The 24,349-nt window shown below is 41.0% G+C and overlaps 1 protein-coding gene across 1 annotated transcript in view; it reads left to right on the top strand.

Annotated features, from left to right (window-relative positions):
- Nucleotides 1-6,924: 6,924 nt before the first annotated feature.
- MYO3B (myosin IIIB) overlaps nucleotides 6,925-24,349 on the top strand; it is a 357,238-nt gene continuing 339,813 nt past the window's right edge. Inside the window, exons 1-6 of the mRNA XM_090041713.1 lie at nucleotides 6,925-6,983; nucleotides 7,721-7,904; nucleotides 9,958-10,092; nucleotides 14,400-14,504; nucleotides 14,764-14,863; nucleotides 22,543-22,619. Of these exons, the coding sequence (XP_089897839.1) occupies nucleotides 6,925-6,983; nucleotides 7,721-7,904; nucleotides 9,958-10,092; nucleotides 14,400-14,504; nucleotides 14,764-14,863; nucleotides 22,543-22,619 (660 nt within the window). The remainder of the gene's footprint in view (nucleotides 6,984-7,720; nucleotides 7,905-9,957; nucleotides 10,093-14,399; nucleotides 14,505-14,763; nucleotides 14,864-22,542; nucleotides 22,620-24,349) is intronic.

Raw genomic sequence — 24,349 nt, 5'->3', positions numbered from 1 at the left:
CCTCCAGAGTTGCCAGGGCCTTGTACCTGTTTTCCAGCTGGACTGGAGGAACTGGTACTGCTTTGCTGCAAGCAGCCCTGGTTCTGGAGGTGACCATCTGCCACTGTACAGTGGAGGACACTTCCCAAGGTGCTTCTTCCTTGGGTGTGTGGCCCTGCAGGGAAAGGAAATAACCATCAATTTCATCCTCCACCTCCCTGATTCCCCTCAGCCTCCTAACCTCCTCCTGGAGCTCCCTCACCTGTACCTCCAGGGCCCTAAGGCGGGCGCCTGCAGGACAGGTGTGGGGGTCCCCAATCCCTGATCCCACGGGCCTTTCTGGGCAACCCCCGCAGGCCAGGGGGTGGGGGGATGCCAGCCCCCCCATGGGGCCTGTCTGGGTGGAGGCCTCAGACAAGCCCCGGGTCGGCTGTGCCCCCCGGGCAGGGGCTCTGGCAGCACTCTGTGTCGACACCATCGTAGGAGTTGCTGCTTGTTTATGGCTTAGTGCGGTGCCTTCACCCTGCCCTAGCAGGAGTCTCCTTCCTGGCCCTTCCTGCTCTCCCGCCGGCACGAACACCGATGCAAATACTGGCACACTCTGTTTGCGCGGCACGGCTTAGGAGTGCAGCTCCCTACTGGCTCAGCTAAGAGGGATCCGGGGGGCTTCTCCTCTGGATCTGGCTCAGCTGTGTCCAGTCCCTCTGTCCACTTACCTTAGGGGGATCAGCTGCTGCTGCCCCCGCTGCTGGCTCCACTGCTGCTGCGTCTGCCTCCGCTTCGGGTCAGGTAAGGGGGCACACGTGCATGCGGGACACACGTGTGCCTGGATCCCTCCTCTCCTCCCTGCTCCTGGCTCTCAAGTGATATAGTGATGAAGCATCTGATAAAGTGAGCTGGAGCTCACAAGAGCTCATGCATCTCTGATTCAGTTTGTCTATAAGGAGCACCTCTACTTTACCTTCTGCCTAACTTCAGACTAACATGACAAACACCCATAAAGTTTGCAAATCTTAATTTTTCAGCATCTGTTGTAGACTCTTTTGATGGTCATGTTCAGCTATACATTTAAACACACTTAATTATTGAGAAATGTCCCTCTTTTGGTGGCAGGGCTCTCAGAACCCTTTGGTCCATAAGCAGGCCATAGGCTGTTTCTCTCTCTGGTGAGATGAGTAAAGGATTCTAAGTTGATCATGTATAATCCCAGAACCTTCAGACTGAGAGCAGTAGGATTAACTATATTAGTCAAAAGCAATAGTTGGCTATTATCTTCTATGGATCAGCATTATTGGAGCTCCAGTGGACTCCAGCCAGGATGTGCACATTGTGCACAACCCACCAATGCTTATAACACCTCCTCTTGGCTTTTAGAAAGAGCTGTCAATCTCAGGAAAATGGTTCTTTCCAGGAACCTCTGGAGGGGGGAATGGAATTGGCCAGCCCATACTCAACCCCTCTACAAGCCAACCATTGGCACTTTCCCCACCAGGACAAAAGAATAATCCATGAAAAAACACTTTCAGTGTGGAACATCAAAACAATTGCCATAACCACATAATTGTCACAATCATCATACAGCAGTGTAAGGGGAGATGAGAGAAGAAAATACAAAAATCAGAAAAGGAAAAACTCTTCCTAATGAATGTTGTAACTTAGAATTTGGGTGTTAAGTTTTATAGGGTTTATAATTAAAAATGTTTAACAGTAGTAATAGCATACATTACTTTGAGGTACCATCTACAAGCATCCCCAACCAGCATGGGGTTATGCTGTTCTAGTCACTGCAGATGTACAGTAAATAACAATATCTGTCTTGAGGGACCCGTCATCATCAAACTTAGTAAATAGGCAAATGAAAAAGAGGCAAGCAACATTTTACTAAAAATTAAAAGAATGATGTATTTTATAGTTGTTTTGCTTTGTTTTTTAAATAAACCTTTAAGTTTACAACATTTCCAATGTTATCCCTGTTCTTCTGGCTTTCTGTACAAAATATTTGTAATAGTGCTAAAAATTCACACCTATCAGTGGTAGAAACTTTGCAGTTGTCACCGTGTTGTACACAGTAGTTACTGAATTTTTATCAGTAATAGGGATAGTATTCTACTTCCTGCCCTAAAACTTAGGCATGCATTACTTCAGTACAAGGAGTATCACTAATGTATTGTCAGAACAGGGATTATAATAACTAGTTAACATGTTTTGACTTGATTCCATTCTGCCCATAAGCATTAGCCAGTTTGTTATGATATATAGTACCATTCCTTCATGTGTCTCTATTGTGGTGTCCTAAGGGACTAGAATGGTGTCCTCAGTAGTGCATCCTTGCTAAGGGTGAAGATCCCTAAAATTAAAGTTTTAGTTTAGGTTGAATTGTCCTTACACTGTCTCCTGGAATAAGAAACTTGTAACATATTTAACAGTACAGGATCAGGAGATATTATTTTGAATCATTATTGAAAGAAAAAATTCATGGGAAATTACCTTTATTTTTAAAAGGAAAATCATATTTATGTACAGTTGCTACTCCATGGGAAGGCATCTTAATAAATGATGTTACATTGGCTACAAAGAGTATCCTGCATCACGCTTTGGATGTTCTGTGCAGTAGGCTAGTTGTTGTAGTGACAGTGAAACATCAGCTGTTTTTGTAAGGCTGTTTGGAACAGCTCGTATTCTATTCTTGTTGTCTATATGTCCTCTTGCATGAACTTCCATAATATTTCCTATAAAGCTTTAGGAATTACACATATTCAATATCAGCATATATTAACCTCAGAAACAGAACTGTTTCTGTTATGTACTATTTGCTGTGGAAGCAAAGCAAAGAACACATATCTTAAGTAAAAGAAAGGTGTGAATAATGTATGTGTGCATGGCATTGTGGAAATAACCCCAAATGAGTGCATAAGATGTATTATGCACCCACATTCTGACTGGCACTAGATTAGACAAAAAGTTCTGAGGTGAGGAAGGAGGGAAGGCTTGCTGTTAAGGGACATCATGATTTAGCATCATGTATAATCCCAGAACCTTCAGCTTGAGAGCAATAGGATTGACTATATTAGTCAAAAGAAATAGTTGGCTATTATCTTCTGTGGATCAGCATTATTGGGGCATGCATCCAGAAATATGCACAAAACATACTTTTAGGTCTGGCTCACCTTGAAACCTCCTTTAGAGGTCCTGTTGTGAATGACTTGTGGCACAGTATCCAGTAATTTATGAGTAGTCCTTTGACCTAAACGCTTTCTCTGCCTAGATATTTAGCATGCACAATCTGAATTTTGTCCTTTATTTATAATTTACTGCATTATATCTAAGTGATGCGAAACTATGCCCTATTCATCCATCGTATTGACTTACAATAGATAAACGGCAGTCACTCTAGATAAGTCTGTCTCTGCAAGAGACCACACTTGATTGGGAATTTGAGATGGTCTTGGCTTCATTTCCAATTTACAGAAGTTCTGAATTCCTGAGGGCAGATTAAATTATTCCTGATTGTATATTGTTGAATATGGCCATTTAAATCACTAGCTATTTTCGAATGTATCTGTTTTTAAAACTATCATTGTTTTAGATGAACCATTCTTTCTCTAAGTAATGTGTGGTAATAAGTCACCTTTTGGCTAGGGACAGACATTAAACATAAACTGGTTTAAATGATCAGAAACTAGTTTAAACCTGTAGCAGAACAGATGTGCAGTGCACATAAACCAGTTTGAAAATGGCTGAAACAAGTTTGATGTAAATGTGGTTGAATGTAGTATCAGACTTAACTGATTTAGGTCAAACTGGTTTATGCAATGTCTGTCCCAGACCCCTTGCTGGCTTAAGGTAAACCAGACACCCACAGCATCCCAGCATGCTCTCTTGGCTGGATTGGGCTCTCTGCTCCACAGCAGGGCTGGCCCCTCCCCTCTGTTCCCTGGCTGGAGCTCTAGCAGAAACTGCAGGCTGCTTCTCACCTCCCCACTCCCTGCTAAGCAGGAATTCCCTCCTCCCCTTTCCCTTGCTGAGGAAGTGTCTGTGTATTACCTAGAAGACCACATGCTGGCTAAGGTCTCTGCTAAATCAACAGGCAGAATCAACAGGCAGCTGGTAATTTCCCTCTGTTGTTTTCTTAATGGGGTGATAAACACTGAGTTAGGGGGTGATAAACACTGTTATCAATTCCCTGCTGGGCTAATCAGAGTGTCCTGCAGGAACCTGGCCATGCCTCCCCTCAGCTCAGTACCATACAAGGGAAGGGAGGGCTGTTCTAGTGCCCCCAGGCTTCTAGCCTGAGCCACTGCAGGCATGTGCTGGCATTTCTTGGATATCTGCCCAGTTATAAAACTGATTTAGCCTAGCCAGATTAGACTAATCTGCAAAGTTTGAATCAATTCAGGCTCAGGCGTTTTGAATGTCTGTTCCTAGTCTTTATGTCTTCTGACATAAATGGCATCATAATTTAAATATTTTTTTTCCAAAGGCTTAACATAAAGATCAAAAGAAAGCCTCCTTTCCTGGAAAGGAACAAAATATCAAAATAGGTTTTCCAAAGACTCTACTTATTAATCTGAATGCTGCAGTATGGATTTATGATGTGAAGAATTTATGCTCAATCTAATTCTCTAGCATGATTAGTTAACAAAATCATGCAGATTAAAAAAATTGAATTCAAAAGGTCCTGCTTCATTTTATATTACTTTATCAGCAGTGAATATTTCTAATCAGCCCTACAGTTCTTTAAAACCAAGGAGTCATAGGAAATAAGGGCTGGAAGGGACCTCACAAGGTCATCTAGTCCAGCCCTCTGCTCAAGGCAGAATCATCCCTGACTAAGAGATTTAACTTAGGAAGCTACTGACAGTGCTCAGTTGGGCATCAGCAGTATTCTTTCTCAAAGCAATCCTAAACAGCTGAATTCTGTAAGAGGAGCACTATCAGAATAGTCTTTGAACTTGAATAAAGGAGACAGACTATAGTGAAAGTCATAATCTCTCTTTGTGTGTCCCTGGAGCTAACTCAAAGGCAAGACCCAGCAGATGACCTGATTTGATATATATAAAGAAACCATGACTACTTAGTCCTATGTTGGTCATAGCAAACATTAAATTTTAAAATGGTATGAAAACGTTGTCATTTGAATGGACATTGATATCATCAAGAGCAAACAGTGCTAGCAACATCAAATGTTGGGTAGTGGGGAGGGTGGTCTTATTTTAGAGAGGGATTTTGCAATAACCACTCTCAGTCTAACTATTGTGGACTCTCATTGGGTGGAGACATCTTCAGTTTTTTTCTTAAATTACTTTTATCCATTGTGTATTGCAAAGCATTTGATTCTAATAATTTAATAATCTGTATTTTGACAACAGTAAAGCCAAGCCCTCTCTGTCAAGGAAACCAGCTACAACCATCATGAGGAATGATGTTTACAAATACAGGGGTCAGGTGGCAAATTGTTAAAATGTCTTATTATGATTAAGTAAATACTTTCATTATAGCAAGGCACCTTACCCTAAGCACTTCAGTATTACACTGCTATTTGTAGGTAGTAGGGGAGAGGCAGGAGTTCAAGCCCTGCTGTATCCTCATGCTAAAGGCTATTCCCAGTTTACCCAGCTGTAAATGGGCACCTAATCTTCAGGCTGGGTAGTCAAAGATGGGCATATGTGATGCAAGCCACAGTACTCCCTTGTGGATCACTGGCTACAGAAGTTGGTATGCTTTAACCTCACTGCTTTCAGACAACCTTTTGATATCTAGCAACGTTTCTACATGGCAAACATCAGCAACTGGAAAGAAAGTTTAGGTTAGATATTAGGAAAAACTTTCTCACTAGGAGGGTAGTGAAGCACTGAACAGGTTTCCCAGAGAAGCTTTGGAATCTCCAGCCTTGGAGGGTTTTAAGAACCAGCTGGACAAAGCCTTGGCTGGGATGATGTATTTGGGGGGGAGGGGGTCCTGCTTTGAGCAGAGAGTTGGACTAGATGACCTCCTGAGGTCCCTTCCAACCTATGATTCTGTGAACTGCAAATCTACATAAAATGGAGATAATGAAGCCAGGTATCATTAATCACCTTGAATTACTGTCTCTGGTGCAAAACAAAAACTGATAACTTTGAGTGTTCGCAGTCGCATTTTCTGGTTCCACAAACAGTAGCAGCCTGGATGACCCATTCATCTCCATGCTTCTCTGTCTCTTAGGCACACCTAAGTGTTGAATGTTCTCTCTGTCCTAGTTCACCAACCATCTCAGTATTCTCATTCAGATTGTTCTTAAAGACTTGGTTATTTCATATTTTCCAGAAGAAATAAGTCAGCAACCAAACCAAATCCTCTACACCTGTAAGCCACTGTGAACTTCCTAGCATGCCTTCTCTGTGTCTGCCTGTTTGATACACAGTTAGGGATCTCAAAACCATTATAGGATGCTATGCATGGAGCAAAACATAAGGGTCAAATTCAGCTCTGATGAAACTGTATAACTCTGCTGAAGACAACTGAACAGAGCCTACAATGAAATTGTTCCTATCCTTGTATCCTGATGATAACTATACTCACTGTTAGTCCTAAGGGTTTGCTTTTCCTGGCTACTGATACTGTGCATTTGCATCTTCAGCCTGCCAACTAGGGCTGTGCGAAGCTTCGGTCCCTGATTCGATTTGGCAGAGATTTGGCGTGATTCAGTGGCCAAATTTCTGAATCTGAATCAAATCAGGAGACCCTTTGATCTCTCCAAATTGAATCGAAACCCTCCAAATCGATTCAGAAAGATTCAGTGATTAGGACATAGACACAGCTTTAAACGCTTTTTCTACATACCTCAAGGTACCAGGTGGCTCGTGAACGTTGCAGTGCTGGGGAGGATGGAGCATCCCACAGAAGCGTGGGGGGCTCCCCAGTGTGCTCAGCAGCAGACCCAGAAGTGTTTGCATGGAGCCAATAGCAATGTCTCCAAATATATATTTTTTAATTTCCAATTGCTTCTGTCCACCTTCACCTCACAGGTCTTTCTACCATATTCTTTGTCTTTTGTGCTTAGTTTTTGCTTGCCTTTCCTCTTAATTTCCCCTGAAATCATTAAACATCAAAAACCTCATTATAGTTTTCTCTTTCCTCATTTCCATCTGTCTTATTTTATGTTTCAGTCTGTATTCCATTAATGTACATTCCTTCTCCTTCTCTTCCCATGAGTACCCTGTCTGTCTGTTCATCCTTTCCATCCATCCCCACTTTTGTCTCAGCATCTCATCTATTCTTCCTCCCAGATCTTGCTACTTCTCGTCTATTTAAGTACACCTGACAAGCTGGTTCTCTTTCCTTGCTCACACTACTTTCCCTTCTCTCCCCCCCATACCCCCAGCAGAGAATCATATGACAGCCATTTAGAACAGGTGCTAATCAAGAAAGCAGCAGAGCTCAGAGGTATAGATTCAGAGTCCTCCACCCCTCTAAGTGTGAAGATCGTTTAGTAGAGGCATTTAATGGATCATATTCATTTTTCACTGGTGAAATACTGGGTCCTGATCTGATTTCTCTTCTGTCTGGACTGTCTGTTCAGCACTGTACGACCAGCAGACATAATAGTGGAAAACTATGAATAGCAGCTGACTGTTCCATGTTTTTTATTCTGTGCTCTAGTTCTGTTTGTTCTACCCACCTGGTTAAAAAAGTTTGGTAACCAACCCCCCTCCCCCCATTTAAAATGTATAGTCTGTTTCTTACAACAAACTTTGTTTTCTAGGAAGCCATTATATGGATTATTTCAATACAGTACCAATATGATTGGACTAGAATCATTAGCTGACCCCTCAGATACTTGGGAAATCATAGAGACCATTGGAAAAGGCACTTATGGTAAAGTCTATAAGGTTGCCAATAAGAAAGATGGGAGTCTGGCAGCAGTAAAAATTCTGGATCCTATCAGTGTAAGTAAAAGACAACATTCATATTTTGAGTATAATTTAAATGGTCATATGAAAAGGTATGACTTTCAAAAGGATTTAAAGTTTAAACTCAATGCTTAGACACTGAAAAAATCCTGGAGATAACAGGTACATGGCTTCTTAAGCACAGATGAACTAACTGATTTGGAAGAAAAGGCAACTGATTCAGTCCTGTGGCTAGCCTCCAGTTTTGTATCCTTCTATGGCATATGATTTTGCACCTAGTCCCACAAGTGATACACAGACAGAGGAGGCTGAATTACCAGTTTAGAGGAATGAATTTAGGTTTCTGTCTGTTTCTGAGCCATTCACAGTTTGCCCAGCTGTCCAAGGACTGCTTTGAGGCTTTCCCTCTAGCTTGCTCCTATGGCATTTTGGCTAGGGGTAAATGAAACTAGGGGGGCATCTGAACCCCAAGGCTTCCATACTTGTGGTTTGCACATAGGATGCATGCCATGGAGTGTCTAAACTCAAGACTGATGAATCTGGGAGGTAGGATACATGCCAATGGTAGCATCACACCTGAAAGACTGAGCTCTCCTCGGTCGATGGAATTCGGGACTTATTTTAGCTAATTTGGCTTGAGACATGACATTGGAAAAAAAAATAAAATAGGATCCTATCATTATTTTGCCCCTTGTGTTGGCTGCATTTAATCAACTTTATAACTGGTTTCCACTACTGATCCATGTGCTGCTTTTGACAGCAGTTTAATGATATATATTTAATTATTTTTCCTTGTAGGTGGGTGTAAGATGAAGGTCCTTTTTCCTCATACTGTTTGGGGGGAAACCTTGTGTTGTATTTGAGTAAATAAGGCATATAAATTTTATATAACATATGAAGTGCTGTTCATGTTATAAAAATAAAGACCAACAGGAGGGTTTGGTGGCCTGGCTCTACTCAATTCACCCTTCACTCCCTCTGCTTCATCAAGCACAGGAAACCTGAGATGCTTGAAGGACTGTTTCTCCCTGGAGTCCTTATATATAACATACACTGTGCTGTTCATCTTAAAAGACCCATTTCATTGCACAAACTCTGTAAATAAATCATCTCACCAACCACTGAAGTGCTGCTAGTGCTCAGTAGAGTGCTGCTGATTTTACACAGTGGACAATACTGTTATGCAATAATTAAAACAAGAATCGAAGACAGACACAGACCCAAATCCTCAGATGCATTTAGTTGCCTCTTTCCCACTGATATCAATAGGTAAGCATCTACATACCTTTGAGGTTCTGGGTCCTACAAGCCATGTCCAACTGAGAGATTTCAGTAGGCAATTATTTGATCATGACGTGAGATAAAATAATATTTTATTGAACTAAATACAATTTGTTTTTCCTTTGTACAGTGTGAATCTGTACAGAAGGTACTAAGTAACATGGGACAGTGTCATAAAACAGCGGACCTGATTCAGGAAACTATCCCTGGTCAGCAAACTACTCCAGCACATGCTTAAGTACTATTAGAGTCAAAGTCTATATGCAATAAGGATAGTCTTATGTACATAAGTCTATCATGGTTTCATAAACTGTGGCCAACATATTTCACATCAAAACCGGTCCTTTATTGTCTGACCTTTACAAAAATGTCTCCTTTGACAAAATTCTGACTAATAGTAATAAGCATAATTTGCTAATTTTGTAGATTTTGATTTTGGTCTATTTAATGGTTCCTACTGTGCATGTTTTAGATTGTGGGCTTTAGTTAACTATTACATTCCCCTGCTTTAAAGATTTTTTACAGTATTTTTATTCATGTTCAATTGTTTATAGAACTGCTACATAGCAAGGCCCATCTGATGGCCTGAGAAAGCTTAGATTAATTTATTTACATATAGCTCAAACATCAGAAAATATTATTTTAAAATGATATGAAAATAATAGTTATGCAAATAGCTTAGACAAATGAGAACAGTTAAACATCATTTTTTACTGTGGTGGTCCTAGTGTGTTATGCATCATGAAGATTTACTTGTACAATGTAAAGTATTATGTGCACACTAAATATATTGGTGTTTTTTGTTTAGGATGTGGATGAAGAAATTGAAGCAGAGTATAATATTTTACAGTTTCTTCCCAATCATCCCAATGTTGTTAAGTTTTATGGAATGTTTTACAAAGTGGATCAATATGTAGGAGGACAGCTCTGGTTAGTTCTTGAGGTAAACATATTTTGGTAAAGTTATATCTTATTTGAAACAAAAGTTTAAGTTCAGCTGCAGGCCCTTTGCAAGCTGGTGCAGCAAAAGTTGCTGGATGTCTGTGTCTATTTTCACAACAGAAACTTAGAATGTTGTGGTTTTGGTCCAGGGATACTGAGCAAGAAATCTCGTCTGGGGGTGCTTTAAAAGAGGATGTTCTCAGTGTTTACTAAATAGTGAACCCCAGATGGTGGACTTAATCTTAGTATTTTATGACCATTCATGGGGCTATCAACTCACTTCAACAGCATAGAGGAGGCTTCCTAAGAATTTGCTCTCCTGAAAGTGACCCAATATTTTAGACTGGAGAAAATTTTTTCCAAAACACTTGTGTAAATGTTGGGCAAAAGTCACAATGGATAAAAATGACTTTATAATGAGTACAGCAGACAGTAATTACCAAACATGCCACCCATCACAAATGTGGGCTGAGGTAATGTAATGGGAAAATGTTTCCTATGGCAGTGTAATATCTGAAGCAGGACACTGTCAAATAACTACCACTCTAAGTGGCTTGAAAAGATGCTGCCCTTTTAGCAGTGCTTGCTGCTCTACCAGTAAAATGCATTGCAGTCAATGGGAGTGTTGCCAAAGAGAGCAACAGAGCCAGGATTTCACCCTGATGAGGATGTTTCTCAAGGCTTAATTCTATGTAGCCCAGCACAGAGATTACACTGATTTGAAAAGAAGTGGTAGATCATTCAAGCATTTCTTTATAACATAACTATATCAATATAGATGTCAGCTCTAATTTGCTCATTATTGATCATTTTAGAGAGACCATTCAGCTATTTTTGGACTCTGGATGACACCAGAGTAAAGCACTATCACTTTATTTTTCACTTTGACCCTTTTCTGATCATATGACACCCACAAATGCATTATAAAAGTAAAGTATATAAAATATGGATGATAGCATTGGTTCCAGATGTCAGTTTTCATATTTAATGTCAATATTTCTTTTCTGTATGGGTTCTTCCAGGCAAACATTCTTATTCTGCTTGTATACATATTGGCTAGCTAGTATATTTTTGTAGATTGAAGTAAATTCCATTTCCCAGGTTATATTGGACATTAGGCCTGTGTGAAGCAGCTTCACTTCAGATTCAGATTTGGCCGATTTGGGGGACAGTGATTTGATTCGGTGATTTGAATCACTGTCCAAATCGTTTTGACTGAATATAATACCGAGATTCAGCTGCCGCCAAATTGGCTGAATCTCTGAATCAAACAGGCTCCACCCCCTGCTCACTCTCCCAGCCCTGTCAGTGGCTGCACCGCCCAGCCCCAGTGTCCTGTCACTTAAAATAAAAGCCCCACATTCACCGGTTCCTGCCAGGCAGAGGAGGCAGGGGGGGTGATCCCCGCTGCCCCCCACAGCCCCGTGCTGCATGGGTGGCTCTTCCATGAGCCCCTATCCCCTGCCCACTCTTCCAGTCCAGTTGATGGCCCCAGCATCCCAACACTTTTTTTTTTTTAAAGCCCCGCACTCTCTGGCTGCTGCTAGGTGGGAGGGGGTGTTCCTCATTGCCCCCCACTGCCCCACACTATGTGGGGGAGCTCTACCACGAGCCCCCAGAAGCCCCAATGGCTGCTGCAGCAGCTGTTGAGTGTGGGGCTTTTTTTTTAAAAAAAGAGCCAGGATGCTGGGGTGCTTGGGGCAGCCATGGGGGGATGGGGCTGGGAGACCAGGTGGGGTTCAGGGTGTGCTCAGAGTGGCTGGGTGAGCAGGCAGGGGATGGGGCCTGGTGAGGGTCCTCCCATGGTCCCAGCCCCCCTCTTCAGCCCCCTCCTCCCCGCTCCCTACTTACCAGCACAGAGTCCCTGTCCAGCTCCCTGCAGTGGTGAGCAGGGAAATCTCCAAATCTCTTCAAAGCTCTCTGAATCTTTTCTGAATTGATTCAGAGAGCTTTGAAATGATTTGGACCTTTTTATTGGTCTCCCGACTCGATTCGGATTTGGAGATTCGGCTGCCAAATCTAGCTGAATCTCCTCTGAACTGAATCAGCACCCAAAGCTTCACACAGCCCTTTTGGACATCATAATCTTTATAACAATGTCACAACTATTAGAAGAACGTGCCATCTCTGAAATTAGTTTTTTGCACTGGACGTATCAATTAGCTCAATATAGTAATGTCTTTTATTCCTGATCCACCTAACTTAAAAGCTATTAAAAATATTAACATAAAAATTCACATTTTCACATTTTATAAGTTCATTGAAGGTTTTCTTTAATAAAACAGAATATGCAAAGTGCTCAGTTACATTGATCACCATTTCATTAATAAAGCTGCATCTACATCATGATGAATGAAACGTACCATTTGTATTTAAAATGTATTTTCTTTTGAGCATAATTCTACCTCTTACTACTAGCAGTACTTTACTTAGGTGAAGACTCTTTGACCACCATGGTAAAGTACTACTCAGGTTTGCTATGGTTGGCAGAATTATTGTGCTTATAGAAGGAACTTGATAAGGAGCTTGATATACAGGCATTTTATAGTGATCAATGAAATAGGTATATTACAGGCAACAGAAGTACAGCTTCCATACACTTCGTTTAAACATATATTAACCTTCATTTGTAAGTAATACACTTAGAAGTAGTAGAAGTAGTGTACATATTACTTTCATTCCCTAAACCACCTACCATCTACAGGCTGTCACTGCCAGTGATGGTGTTGGTGTTTAGTCATTGGGTATTTACAGCATCTACTATAGCAGTGTGATTCACCTCATGTGTTACTAAACATCTGTCAATCCATGACATTGATTGATTCTCAGGGAAATCACTAAAACATATACACAAATTATTAAACGTATGAACTCAGCCATTTAGAATAGAGTTGCTCTACAAATGTATTTGGTGTCTAATAGTGGCCTAAAGACGCCCACCAAATTATATGGGACAAATTTCTGAATTTACAAGGGAGGTAATTCTTGCAGCAGCCCCCACTATCATCCACTAATGAAGCAGTAGCTAATTTGAATAAAGGAAGCCAGTGAGATCTGTGTTCTGGATGCCATGTGCCTAGCACAGTCATTTGACATGGGAAAGTTTAAAACTGTAAAAGAATTTGTTAGGCTTGTAGTAATGCTTGCAATGTGAAAAATATGTACACCTCTCCTAGCACACAAGTTGGGTGGCATTACATTTGATACTAGGTTTACAAAGGTTAGCTACAAAATGTAAAATGAAAGAAAGGTAGTTCAGCATCCCAGAGAAATCCCAGAGAAGCCTGACAATATTTGCCTATATGGCTCTGTTTGATTGACTTCTCAGGCTGTTAGGCTGAAAGTGGGTGATGCAAGGTGAGTTTATATCTGAGTTCAAGCATCATGTTGAATGCACACACACATGATTATTTTGCAACAAAAAAGTTGGCACAGCACAATAGGGATCAGGCTACAAAAAATATAGGACAGTCAAGAAGAGCAAATACAATAACAAAAAATAAATTCCACTCTTTTAATGTTTAGTGCTAGACAGATGTTGTAATAGAAAAGTAAGAAAGGCCAAAGAGGGAGGAGGGGTAAATAGTCACTAGCAGGACATGGAGGATGAACTAATGATCTAGGTGAAAACACATTTACAAAGGTTCTAATTTTATTTTTTCTCCTCCTCCTCCTTTGATGTATGGCAGCCCATTAATGGAAAGTGCTTGTGAGAAGCTGTGCTTTTCTGGATCAGAATGTTTCATCTCAGCTGTTGGCAGAGCATGCCATCAAGTCTGAGCATAGAGATATGGCTGCTGTCTATTTTATATTGCCTGCCAGCAGGAGCATTGATGGAGTGAAGGTTTGAAATGACTGTAATTTGTTACCTCCCAGTTATCAAGTGCATCAATCTTGTCTTTTCTGGCCTTTTCTTCACACAAAGGCTGTTTTTCAAAAAGACAATGCACATATTATTGTGAAAATACTCAAATAATTTAAACCAGACCTATAAATTCTATTTAAAAATAAAATATACGCCTGCTGTTTTAATATTTCAGTTTTGGTTAAATTTTACAATCTCTGACATCTACTTTCCTCCCTCTCCACTCTCCCCCAACATAATGTGATTTATTATCAACATTGCTAATAAAATATGCTCTATGACAAGTAGGACAACTTAAATAATTGTGGGTGGAAATCTACTTGGTCTGGGATTTGTGTTACGATGCAGACTCTCATATGAGGAATTCACCATCTAAACGAGACTGTTGAGTAATAGAGGTCTTGTTTTTTTTCTTTTTTTTTCCTTTCCCACCCCTTTCCCAGCTGTGTAATGGAGGTTCTGTCACAGATCTTGTCAAAGGCCTGGTGAAGTGTGGCCAGCGGTTGGATGAGGCTATAATCTCATACATCTTATATGGTGCTCTCTTGGTAAGCATGTTCATCAGGATGGTAATGGCAGCAGAGAGTGCAATTTACTCATCTCATACCTTTTTCATTTATAATCTGTGGTAATGTTGACAATATTATGCTGGCTGTTAGAGCAGCAGGGGGCATAGCAAGCATGTAATCCATCGGACAGATGTTTCTATAGTGCAAGTGCAGAGTGTCTTCATTATACTCTCTAATAGTAGGGTAATCATTTTTAAATGAGGGACTAAACTTATTTTTTGTCATTCCTGTCATATAGGGCCTTCAGCATTTGCACAATAATCGGATCATTCATCGTGACGTCAAAGGGAACAACATTCTTCTGACAACAGAAGGTGGAGTCAAACTCGTTGACTTTGGTAATAACTATTTACCATTTGTTTTCTTGACCTGTGCAGTTTAGCCAGAGGTGTCCATTTATTTTCAACTCCTGGACAGAGGTAATATTAGAACACTACTGGGGAAGAGACTTTTCCATGAGACATCTGGAGATATTTAGAGCATGAAGGGGAAAAGTTATACATGGAGAAATCTAGAAAAATTTGTGAAGACATCTGAAGCTTAAACATAGTTCAAAGAAACCATTTTATTTACAAAACTCTTTTGCATTCCACTAGGAATATCATATCTCAGGGAAGTTGTCTCTAATTTAAATTTAAATATGACATTTTTTGCATATGAAAAGGAAATATTGTCTCTCAGATGGCTTTCACTAGCCTCAGGCACATTTGCTCCCTCTGAGCAGAAGGTAGAGTGGTCCTGTGAGTCCACAATCTAACAGATCCATTTAATTTGTGATTACTGCGGTTAGATATGGGTCTGGCTGGATTGGAAACATCAATAACAAGCAGAAAGAGAGAAGCAGAGTATGGGAATTTTGCAATAGAATTTATCTCCACATAAGTGTCCATTTCTTGAAAAATATGTATATTTAGAAACGTAAAAGTATATGCTAGATTCCTTCTTTAGACTCAAGTATTTTTAAAACATAAAGTGATATTTTATTAACAGAGAGGAGCAGGATATCAATAATATATGAAATCATATTGAGTAAGGATAAACATGTAAGTTAAATAGTATAGATGACAGTTGTTTGCCTGACAGTGCATGAAGTGAAAGGAAAATATTCACAGAATGTGTGTGCGCCATATAAGTGGTATGCCAGAAATCCTGCAAAGAATGAAATAACCTAAAATTATAATACGGGAATATTATAACACGAGGAAAGCAAACAATGGGGCTGCTATAACAGCATTATTTAACTAACATTGTTTTTTAAATCTGGGGACTGTTAGTATAATAAATTTAGGAAGCAGATGTTTTTATTCTTGCTAGAGATTGAAATTCATTGCTGCTGGGTGGGAGATGAACACAATTAAAGTAGTGCTGGGAGGAATGTGTGGCCTGAGGAAAAACTTGCAGTGGCCCCTTTTGTCATTTGATGGTTGGAGGAAAAAATCCCTTTTCATTTGAGGCAGTTTTACAGTCTAATTTTTAATAATAACTATTATTATAATTATTACTCGCTAATTGCCTGTCAAGAATGATGGATTTCAGGGAGTGTTTACATGGCCCCCCTTGCTCCCCACTCACCCTTCAGAGCCATGTAAAGACTCCCTGTGCTGCCGCCACTTCCTCCTCCAGTCTTTGGTGTAGGAGCTCCCTCCCACTGCCCACCTCCGCCTCTCAGCAGGACTTCCCTCACTGCTTTCCTCCTTCCCTCCCTCCTTTCCCTCTACCTCCCCGCCCCACCGCTGGCTGTTGTTGGGCAGCAGAGAGGCACTGCCACCATAACCCTCCCCCTCTCCCCTCTCCTTCCATCCTTCCTTCCCTGGCACCCAGCCCCTATAACAGCTGACACCATGACACCCTCTTTGCCCCCCCATCCCACTTCCCTTCATCCCTCACTGCCTGCCATCTCCCCCTCCCTGCCCGCTGTTCGGGGGGGGGGCGCTTTGGGGACAGGCAGTGCGGGTGCACTGCCGCCATGACCTCCCACTTTGCCCTCAGGCAGGGAGGCATGAGGAAGCCCTGCTGCTCAGGCAGCCAGGGAGTGCTTGCTATGGCCACAAACTTCCCCAGTAGCAGCTCAAACTTGGGCCCACAGAGCCAATCGCCACCCACTTTCTCGGCAGCACATGCACAGTTGGCCAAAAGCATTACGGACAAACAGACACACAGACAGACACACAGACAGACTAAGCCCCTTATATATATGTGTGTGTGTAGCAGGCTTACCTTTCAGAGCTTGGGTTGAGTCCCAGGCTTGAGATCCTGCTGTTTTGATTGGTGGACCCCATCCACCAATCGGGAGGCAGCAGGATAAATAAAGTCATGCCCCTTTCCTGAGGGGAGAAGGAGAAGAGCGCCCCCGAACCTGATTGAAGACTGTAAACTGTCAGGTCTGGAAGACTTCAGGGGCATTGCCCTGGAGTGTATAAAAGGAGCTGCGTGCCCAGCACAAGGGGCAGATGCAGCGAGGGACTCAAGAAGAGTGGAGCCAAGAAAAGCTGGGGAGCTCTCCCTCAGTGAGCAATAGGCCCAAGGCTCCTGAAGCTGCCACTGGAGGAACAGCCTTGGGAGTGGTGTGACACCGCTCAGGCTGTTGACAGTGCACAGGGACTACAGTGCACAGAGACCTGGTCCTGGGAGTGGTGTGAAACTGCTCGGGCCCATCACGGTGCACGGTTCACCAGCTTGAGCCTGCAACCCTGGCAGGGCCTTGGGGGCCGCAGTGAGGCAGCTTAGGCCCCATCTCCCAGCAAGTGGCCAGGTCCCATGGTGTGCAGGTCAGTGCATGGACCCAAGACTTGGGAGCCAGGGAGCAGTGGAGGCTGCCTGGGTTAGCTACCCAGCATGAGGACGGATGAACGGAGCTTGAAGGGCCCAGCCTGTGCTAAAAGAGTGCCAAAGCCAAGGGACAGGGAAATAGTAGTGCCGAAGCATGAGGCCTAGCACCCAGAAGCTCAGCAGTAGTGGTGCAGCAGCTGAGAGGACCTGAGCCCTTGGTGCCCAGGGCAGGCCACAAGGTGGGGAGGACCCCAGTGGTATGGGAGAGTCCTGGAGAGGTACTTCAGCAGAGGAGACCCCATTGAGCTGTGCCCTAACCTCTGCCACCTGAGGGAGCATGAGTCATTGGGCCCTTGGGTCCCCCAGGGAAAAGATGCTTGGAGCAGGCAAACCCAGAGAAGGGGCTGGGTGAGCACCCCCCCAACCTTGTCAAGGCCCTAAGGGGAGGGGGGCCCCTGATGCTGCCTGGACACCACCCCCAGGGGACCCCACTGGAAGAAGGACTATCTCTTGCCATGGGTCAGGGACTATATTAAGTAATAGATGTTATTAAGATTGTTCATGTTTGCACCTTATATTTTGTAATTGAAATATTATATTGTGATGTTGTAAATAGTGTTATTTAGGGTTTGATCTTGGTTATTGGTTAATGTTCACTGTGTAAATATGTGTATATGATATTTATTTTTATGTTAATGTATATTATAACTCAATAAATTGTATATAGTTAAGAACGTTGGGCTTGGGCTAACTCTATAGAGGAAAGAGGGATCTGCTCAAAATTCTGGCATCCCTCTCACAGCATCCCCTCCTGCTCACCCATCCCATCCTTTTGAGAATAGGGCACACCCTTGTGTGTACCCAGGTTGCATATAGAGTTATAACTATTGTGAATTGCAAATATAGTCTTTTCTTTCTAAAACAAGGACACATACCCAAGCATATTGAAATGTTGGCCGAATTTATAGCTGCAGGTTAGTTTTCTAGCGTAAGTCTGGAGAAAAGTGTGTTGTTTCCCCATATGTAATTAATTTATACTATGATTCCATTGGCAAACTGTAGCAGCCACATGCTTTGGGACTTGAAATTCGACAGGCTTAGGGAGATGCTTTTTTCTGTTCCTGTAAATATTCTGTCAAACTATAGGTCTCTGAAAAATTGTAGATCCCACATGCTCAGCAGAGATTTCATAAAATCTGCAGCTAAATTCTTTGAAGATTCTGACTGCATTCAGCACACTCCACCCTTTCTATAATCCAGTGTGTAACGGAAGTGTCTTCCTCATCTACCTGTAGTGTGGTGCATGCTTATGCCATGTAACTGGTCAGAACATGTTCTAATTTCTATAGATCACAGCAATGCTTACTATGATCTCAGATAAAAATGTGCTAAGTGTCCCATGCAACAAGACCCTTTCTCTGTTAGTTCAAATGATAGAGGACAGTATTGTGTATCTTAAGATTCCAGCCTTGGAAAGAAATATGTGAATCTTCATTTCCTATAAATAAGCATTGTACTATTTTTTGGCAGGGTTGGGAGTGGGAGGTGCAGTTCAGCATTTACAAAGAAATACAATAGAGCAATTTTTCTGTTGCAAAGAACTCAGAAAGACAACACAGATAGAATGTGTTTAATTCTATGGATTCCTATTTGAAATCTCTGGGTTTATCTTGTGAATCATGTTTGAACACCTAAAAACAGATAATTGTTGAAAGGATCTCAAGTTACCCCAGGATGTTTTGGAAGCCTGGTTGGGAATCACTGTATTACAAGATTAGCTGCTATTTTTCTCCTAGGCCTCATTCAGTGCACAAGATATTCTTGTTCTGGGGATGAATCAGGGCTGCGTAGTGAATGAAGCTGTTTTTAATAGGATGCCTGCCTTATTTATTGCAGAAGTTCAAAAGTTTATAGTCAATGAGACAGTGAATTATAGAAAGAGAAAGGATGGTCTTCTGATTAATATGGTTGAATGCTAATGAATTAGGTAAGAACTTGTGGTAGAGGAGACATATATATTTATATATATATATATATATAATTGGTATTATTTATTTATTTTGCAAATATCTACTTGGTCTAATAAAATATATCTGCAGGCTTTGGGGCACACTCACCCTTCTTCAGGCATAGGAGAATGCAAAGATTGTAAAATTTCTCTCATGGAAAGGAAAATTCATATTTCACAGGAGAACTGAAGGTGTTGTAAGATATCTTGGATGGCAAAGTTAATATTGTGCTAATTATTCTCAGATAAAAGTTAGAGCAGTCTGTTTACCTCAAAGTTGTCTGATGGCAAGCAGGATGTTGAATTATGTTTCCTTTTGGTTATTATGATTCATATTTCACAGAAGGATGTGGTGATGGAGTGCTTTCCTGGGCATGGAATTTCTCTTGTGTTGAGGCAGCTTTGTGCTCTGTGAACATGCAAATTTTAGCTTGAAAACAAAGCCAGCAGCAAGGGTGTCAGGTTTCAGGTTTCTGGGTGTTGAATTTATCTTCCTTCTTGTAAAATTATGACCTTTTCATTTCAAAAGCAGCTAAATTCGATATCTTCCATGTTTCAGGGATACAGGTTGTAGCCACATTGGTCTACAGACAAAAAGGAATCAGGGAAAAGGAATCAGAATGAGTTGGGCTGTATTCCTGCCTCTGCATGCTTCTGTCACAGTTCCTACATGATACCGGGCAAGTCACTGACTGTTTACGAGTAGATTCCTTGCTTTCTTTCTGAGAGACCTGGTGACCCTTTTACATAAAAGCTAAGCACTCTGAACTGCAACTGAGGTCAATCGTAACTCTGCTTGGAACATGTAAAGTGTTATAAAAGGCCAAATAATCAGAAATATCAGACTGTAGCTTCTCAAATTGGGCAAATTTTGGCTTTAATCTCAGTGTCACTATTCTTATGTGTAAAATGTATCTGATAAAATTTCTTCACCTCATAAAGATGTTGTGAAAGTATACTCATTACTTATTAAAAAATGGAGATATTGTACCTTAGAATATCCTATGAGGAATATGATAATTCTGTATTCAGTTGGGGGTTCAGAGAGTGTGCAGCAAGTAAGTCTAGTGGCTAGAAATTAGCGCTGTGCGAAGCTTTGGGTGCCAAATCTCTGAATCTGAATCAAATCAGGAGACCAATAAAAAGGTCCGAATCAACTTGAAGCTCTCTGAATTGATCCAGAAAAGATTTGGAGAGCTTCAGAGAGATTCAGACATTCAAGCAGTCCCTGCTCGCTGCTGCAGGGAGCTGGACCTGGACTCTGTGCAGGTAAGTAGGGGGCAGGAGGGGACTATCTCCAGCCCCACTGAATGCCCCCGACCCCCCCACCTGCTTCAAATCACCAAATCATATCACTGCCCCCCAAATTGGCTGAAACTGAAGTGAATACTAGCTGCTTCTCATGGGCTGACTAGAAATTGATGAGGACAAAGAGGAATATTAGATAGCTACTCATTTAATAATCATCATCCATTCTGCATCTGCAAAGGTCATGAGGACAAACAGAATAAAATCATGTAATATATATAAAATGCATATACACAAGGGGTTGCAAGTAAATTGACAAAGACAGCCTTCATTCTTTTAATGTAGACCTTCTGAACATAATATATACATATCTAACTCCAAGGTATCAGTGGCATGAAAAATAGTTACGTGTTGTTCACAGTATAGACGGACGTAAAATGTCTGAAATTTACAGTTGTCTCTTTCTCTTACTTTGTCTCTCTGTCTTTCTTTTTTTTGTCTCATTGGTATTCAATACTACTTCAGAGTGTCATGGTAACGATAGTCTTTAGATAGCAGCTACAAATTCTGCCAGTGTGAACAAGAATTAGAGTTAAATAATGGAGTTTCACTGTAGGCTTCAGCCAATAATTGGTTCACAATGGTACCACAGAAATCACTGAAAGACTGCAATCACCTTGAGATTAAAAATAAAATATACTATTGGATCTTGGACTAACTGTCTAATTATTTAGCTTAGGAAACTGTCATAATGGCTTGCCAACTTTTTATTTATGAAAGCAAATATTCATAAATTATATCTATTTTACCAATTATTCTGTGCCTGTGGGTGGTAGTTGAAGAATACAACATTACCTTTTATTTAAACAATCATGCAAAATACTTTGAAACAATATTGTGTTAGTGTTAAGATATGGGTTGCCCCAAACTCTGAAGTGCAACTATATTTTGTTCAACATAAAATATTTTCTGTGGATGCTCATTCAACCTTTTAATTAATTTGATTTTGTTCTATTTGCTCCCTGCTAGTTTTTAGCCTTATTCAGAAAGCAGTAAAACAAGTTTTATTTTAGGCACAAATATGTAAGTCCCATAAGTGCTGCTTAAGTATAAGTCTGAGCTTTAGTACTTTGCTGAATACAGATGGATTTAAGCAAATGCTTAAATGCTTTGCTGAACTGAGGCCTTGTGAATATTCTAGTAAGCAAGTTTGCTGGGAGGAATATTCAGACTGTGAATTTTAACTGAACATCAGGGAATATGTTTGAAAGCATGTTTATAGTCACTTCCCTTCAGCATTTACATCAGAGGCCTGAGTAGTTCTATACATTTTAACCAGTCATTCTCATTTAAACCAGAGATTCTCAACCGAGTACCGTGAGATCCTTTCCAGGGTGTCATGCAGTATTAGCATGGTTGGGTGTTCAAACACGCACAATTTACAAGATAAATACAGGAATCCATAGCATCAAAATTATTCTGACTTCTTGTAGTCTTTTTGAGTTCTTTGCAACAGAATTGCTTTATTATTTTTCTGCAGTTAAAAGAATAAATGAAAGCCAAGAACTGGCATTTTCTGGGGATACCCTGAGTCTAATGAGGGGTGTCTTTGAGTTTAAAAAGGTTGAAAACCACTGATCTAAACAGTGAACACACATATACCTTGAGATTTTAATAGCCTGTTAAGTAGTTTGAAGTTTAATGAATGAACTGCAAAGCAAGAACTATTTGCAGAAATTATTTGAATAATTCTAAATGAAAACTAAATTAGAGAAACTTGTGATTTGTCCCTGGATATGTCATGATTAAAGGAAAATGTGAAATATGTCCATTACATGATTTAGGACAAGTGAAGCATGTCACTGTAATTATTTCCTGGAGCTTTGTGGTTGTGCTGCTAAGGTTGGCCGTGTTTTTCCTGACATTTGAAATAATCTAAACTGAAAGTGCATCATACATTTTAATCCCACATTTGCATTCATTTCATCACAGGTGTTTCAGCCCAGCTCACCAGTACACGACTACGCAGAAACACCTCTGTGGGGACGCCCTTTTGGATGGCACCTGAGGTGGGAAAAATGTTCTCTTTATAATGTATGTTATGTCCATTTGTTGCAATATATATTTTTTGTTTTAATAGTTTACTGCCTTAAGGAAATGATACATTCAGTACCCAGAAAGTAGCATTTACTGATTCCTGGTTAGTTTGGTTTTCATTTCCTTCCAAACCTTTTGCTCTTGTGTAATGTGATGAACATGAGAGAGTTAGACAAATTGAATTCCTTTAATAAATGGAGCTTTACTATCTTCTATTAAATTCTATGTGACTTTCCTAGAAATTATAAACTAATCAAAGATTAGTTTAGAACAATGTCTATACTTTATTTTGTCATTCTAATAAAATCTTATTTGCTTTATCCCTATTCATCGTAAATTCTTAAATGCATAGTTGAAGTCCAGCACAGTAGAAGACACTCAGCTCAGCTGGTTTAGCATCTGCCTTGTTGGAGCTCTAAATCTTCAAATTTCATTACCTTTTTTTTAATCTACCCGTTGCCCACTTCTGACTCTGGAGAGGTTTCACTAAAATGGGGAGGGGTTAGGTCACTTGTGAAATGCAAAGTTCTGGAATTAATTTGATCATTTCCACATGCTTTTATATAGGGTGGATAGTGCATGCTAGGGATGTGTGAAGTTTTGGGTGCTGATTTGATTCGGAGGAGATTCGGCCCAATTTGGTGGCCGAATCTCCGAATGTGAATTGAATCGGGAGACCAATAAAAAGGTCTGAATCAATTCAAAGGTCTCTGAATCAATTCAGAAAAGATTCTGAGAACTTTGGAGATTTGGGCAATCCCCACTTGCTGCCGCAGGAAGCTGGACTTCATGCCAGTAAGTGGGGGGAGAGGGGGGCTGAAAGAGGGGAAGGGGACCACTGTGGAGACCCCTGCAGGCCCCATCCCCTGCCTGCTCCCCCAGCCCCCCTGAGTGCCCCTGACAGCAGCAGCCAGTGAGTATGGGTTTGTTTTTTTTTAAAGACCCAAGACGCTGGGGCTGGGAGGGGCAGCCATTGACGGGGGTGGGAGAGTGGACAGGGGATGGGGCCTGCTTGATTTAGAGATTTGGCCAATTCGGAAGTGGCCAAATCTCCAAATCAGATTAGGCCGAATCTATGTGGGGCAGTGATTTGAACCACCAGATTGAATCACTGCCCCCCAAATGAGCCAACTCTGAATCCGAAGTGAATACTAGCCGCTTTGCACAGGCCTAGTGCATGCACCGATATTTTCCCACACATTTGCAGTTGGTTTGTGATGAGATACTCATATTCCCTTGCATACAATAGTTACAGGACTGAGAAAAGGGATACAATTTTTCTTTAGCTGGTTAAATAAAGGTGTTTGGAGGATTTTTTTGTTTGCACAGTTCTGAAAGTAGATATACTATAGGGACACTGAGCATTGGGAAGGTGTATACAAAGACTAATTCACAGCTAATGTGCTATCATTGTGTCATATCAACAACTAGAAGTCAGACTGTTTATATTGAAATGAACATTCTGATATTGAAAAGAAAGTTTAAATGAATGAGGATGCTAGTGTCCATGGAACTTACTGCATGCAAAATGAAGGCCTGGACAGACAGTACCTTTGCACCTATATCACTCATGTCAGTTTTATAAACTCAAGGCACACATTAGAAAATGTCAGCTCTTAATTTTCACTTTTTTTTTAACAATAGAAATATAATAGAGCAATTTTTCTGTTTGCAAAGAACTCAGAAAGATGACACATGTGGA

This window comes from Crocodylus siamensis, chromosome 4, assembly GCF_052110815.1.
Source record: "Crocodylus siamensis isolate JL-2025a chromosome 4, ASM5211081v1, whole genome shotgun sequence".
In the NCBI taxonomy this organism is placed as follows: Eukaryota; Metazoa; Chordata; order Crocodylia; family Crocodylidae; genus Crocodylus; species Crocodylus siamensis.
This window is presented reverse-complemented; position numbering and strand designations above follow the sequence as displayed.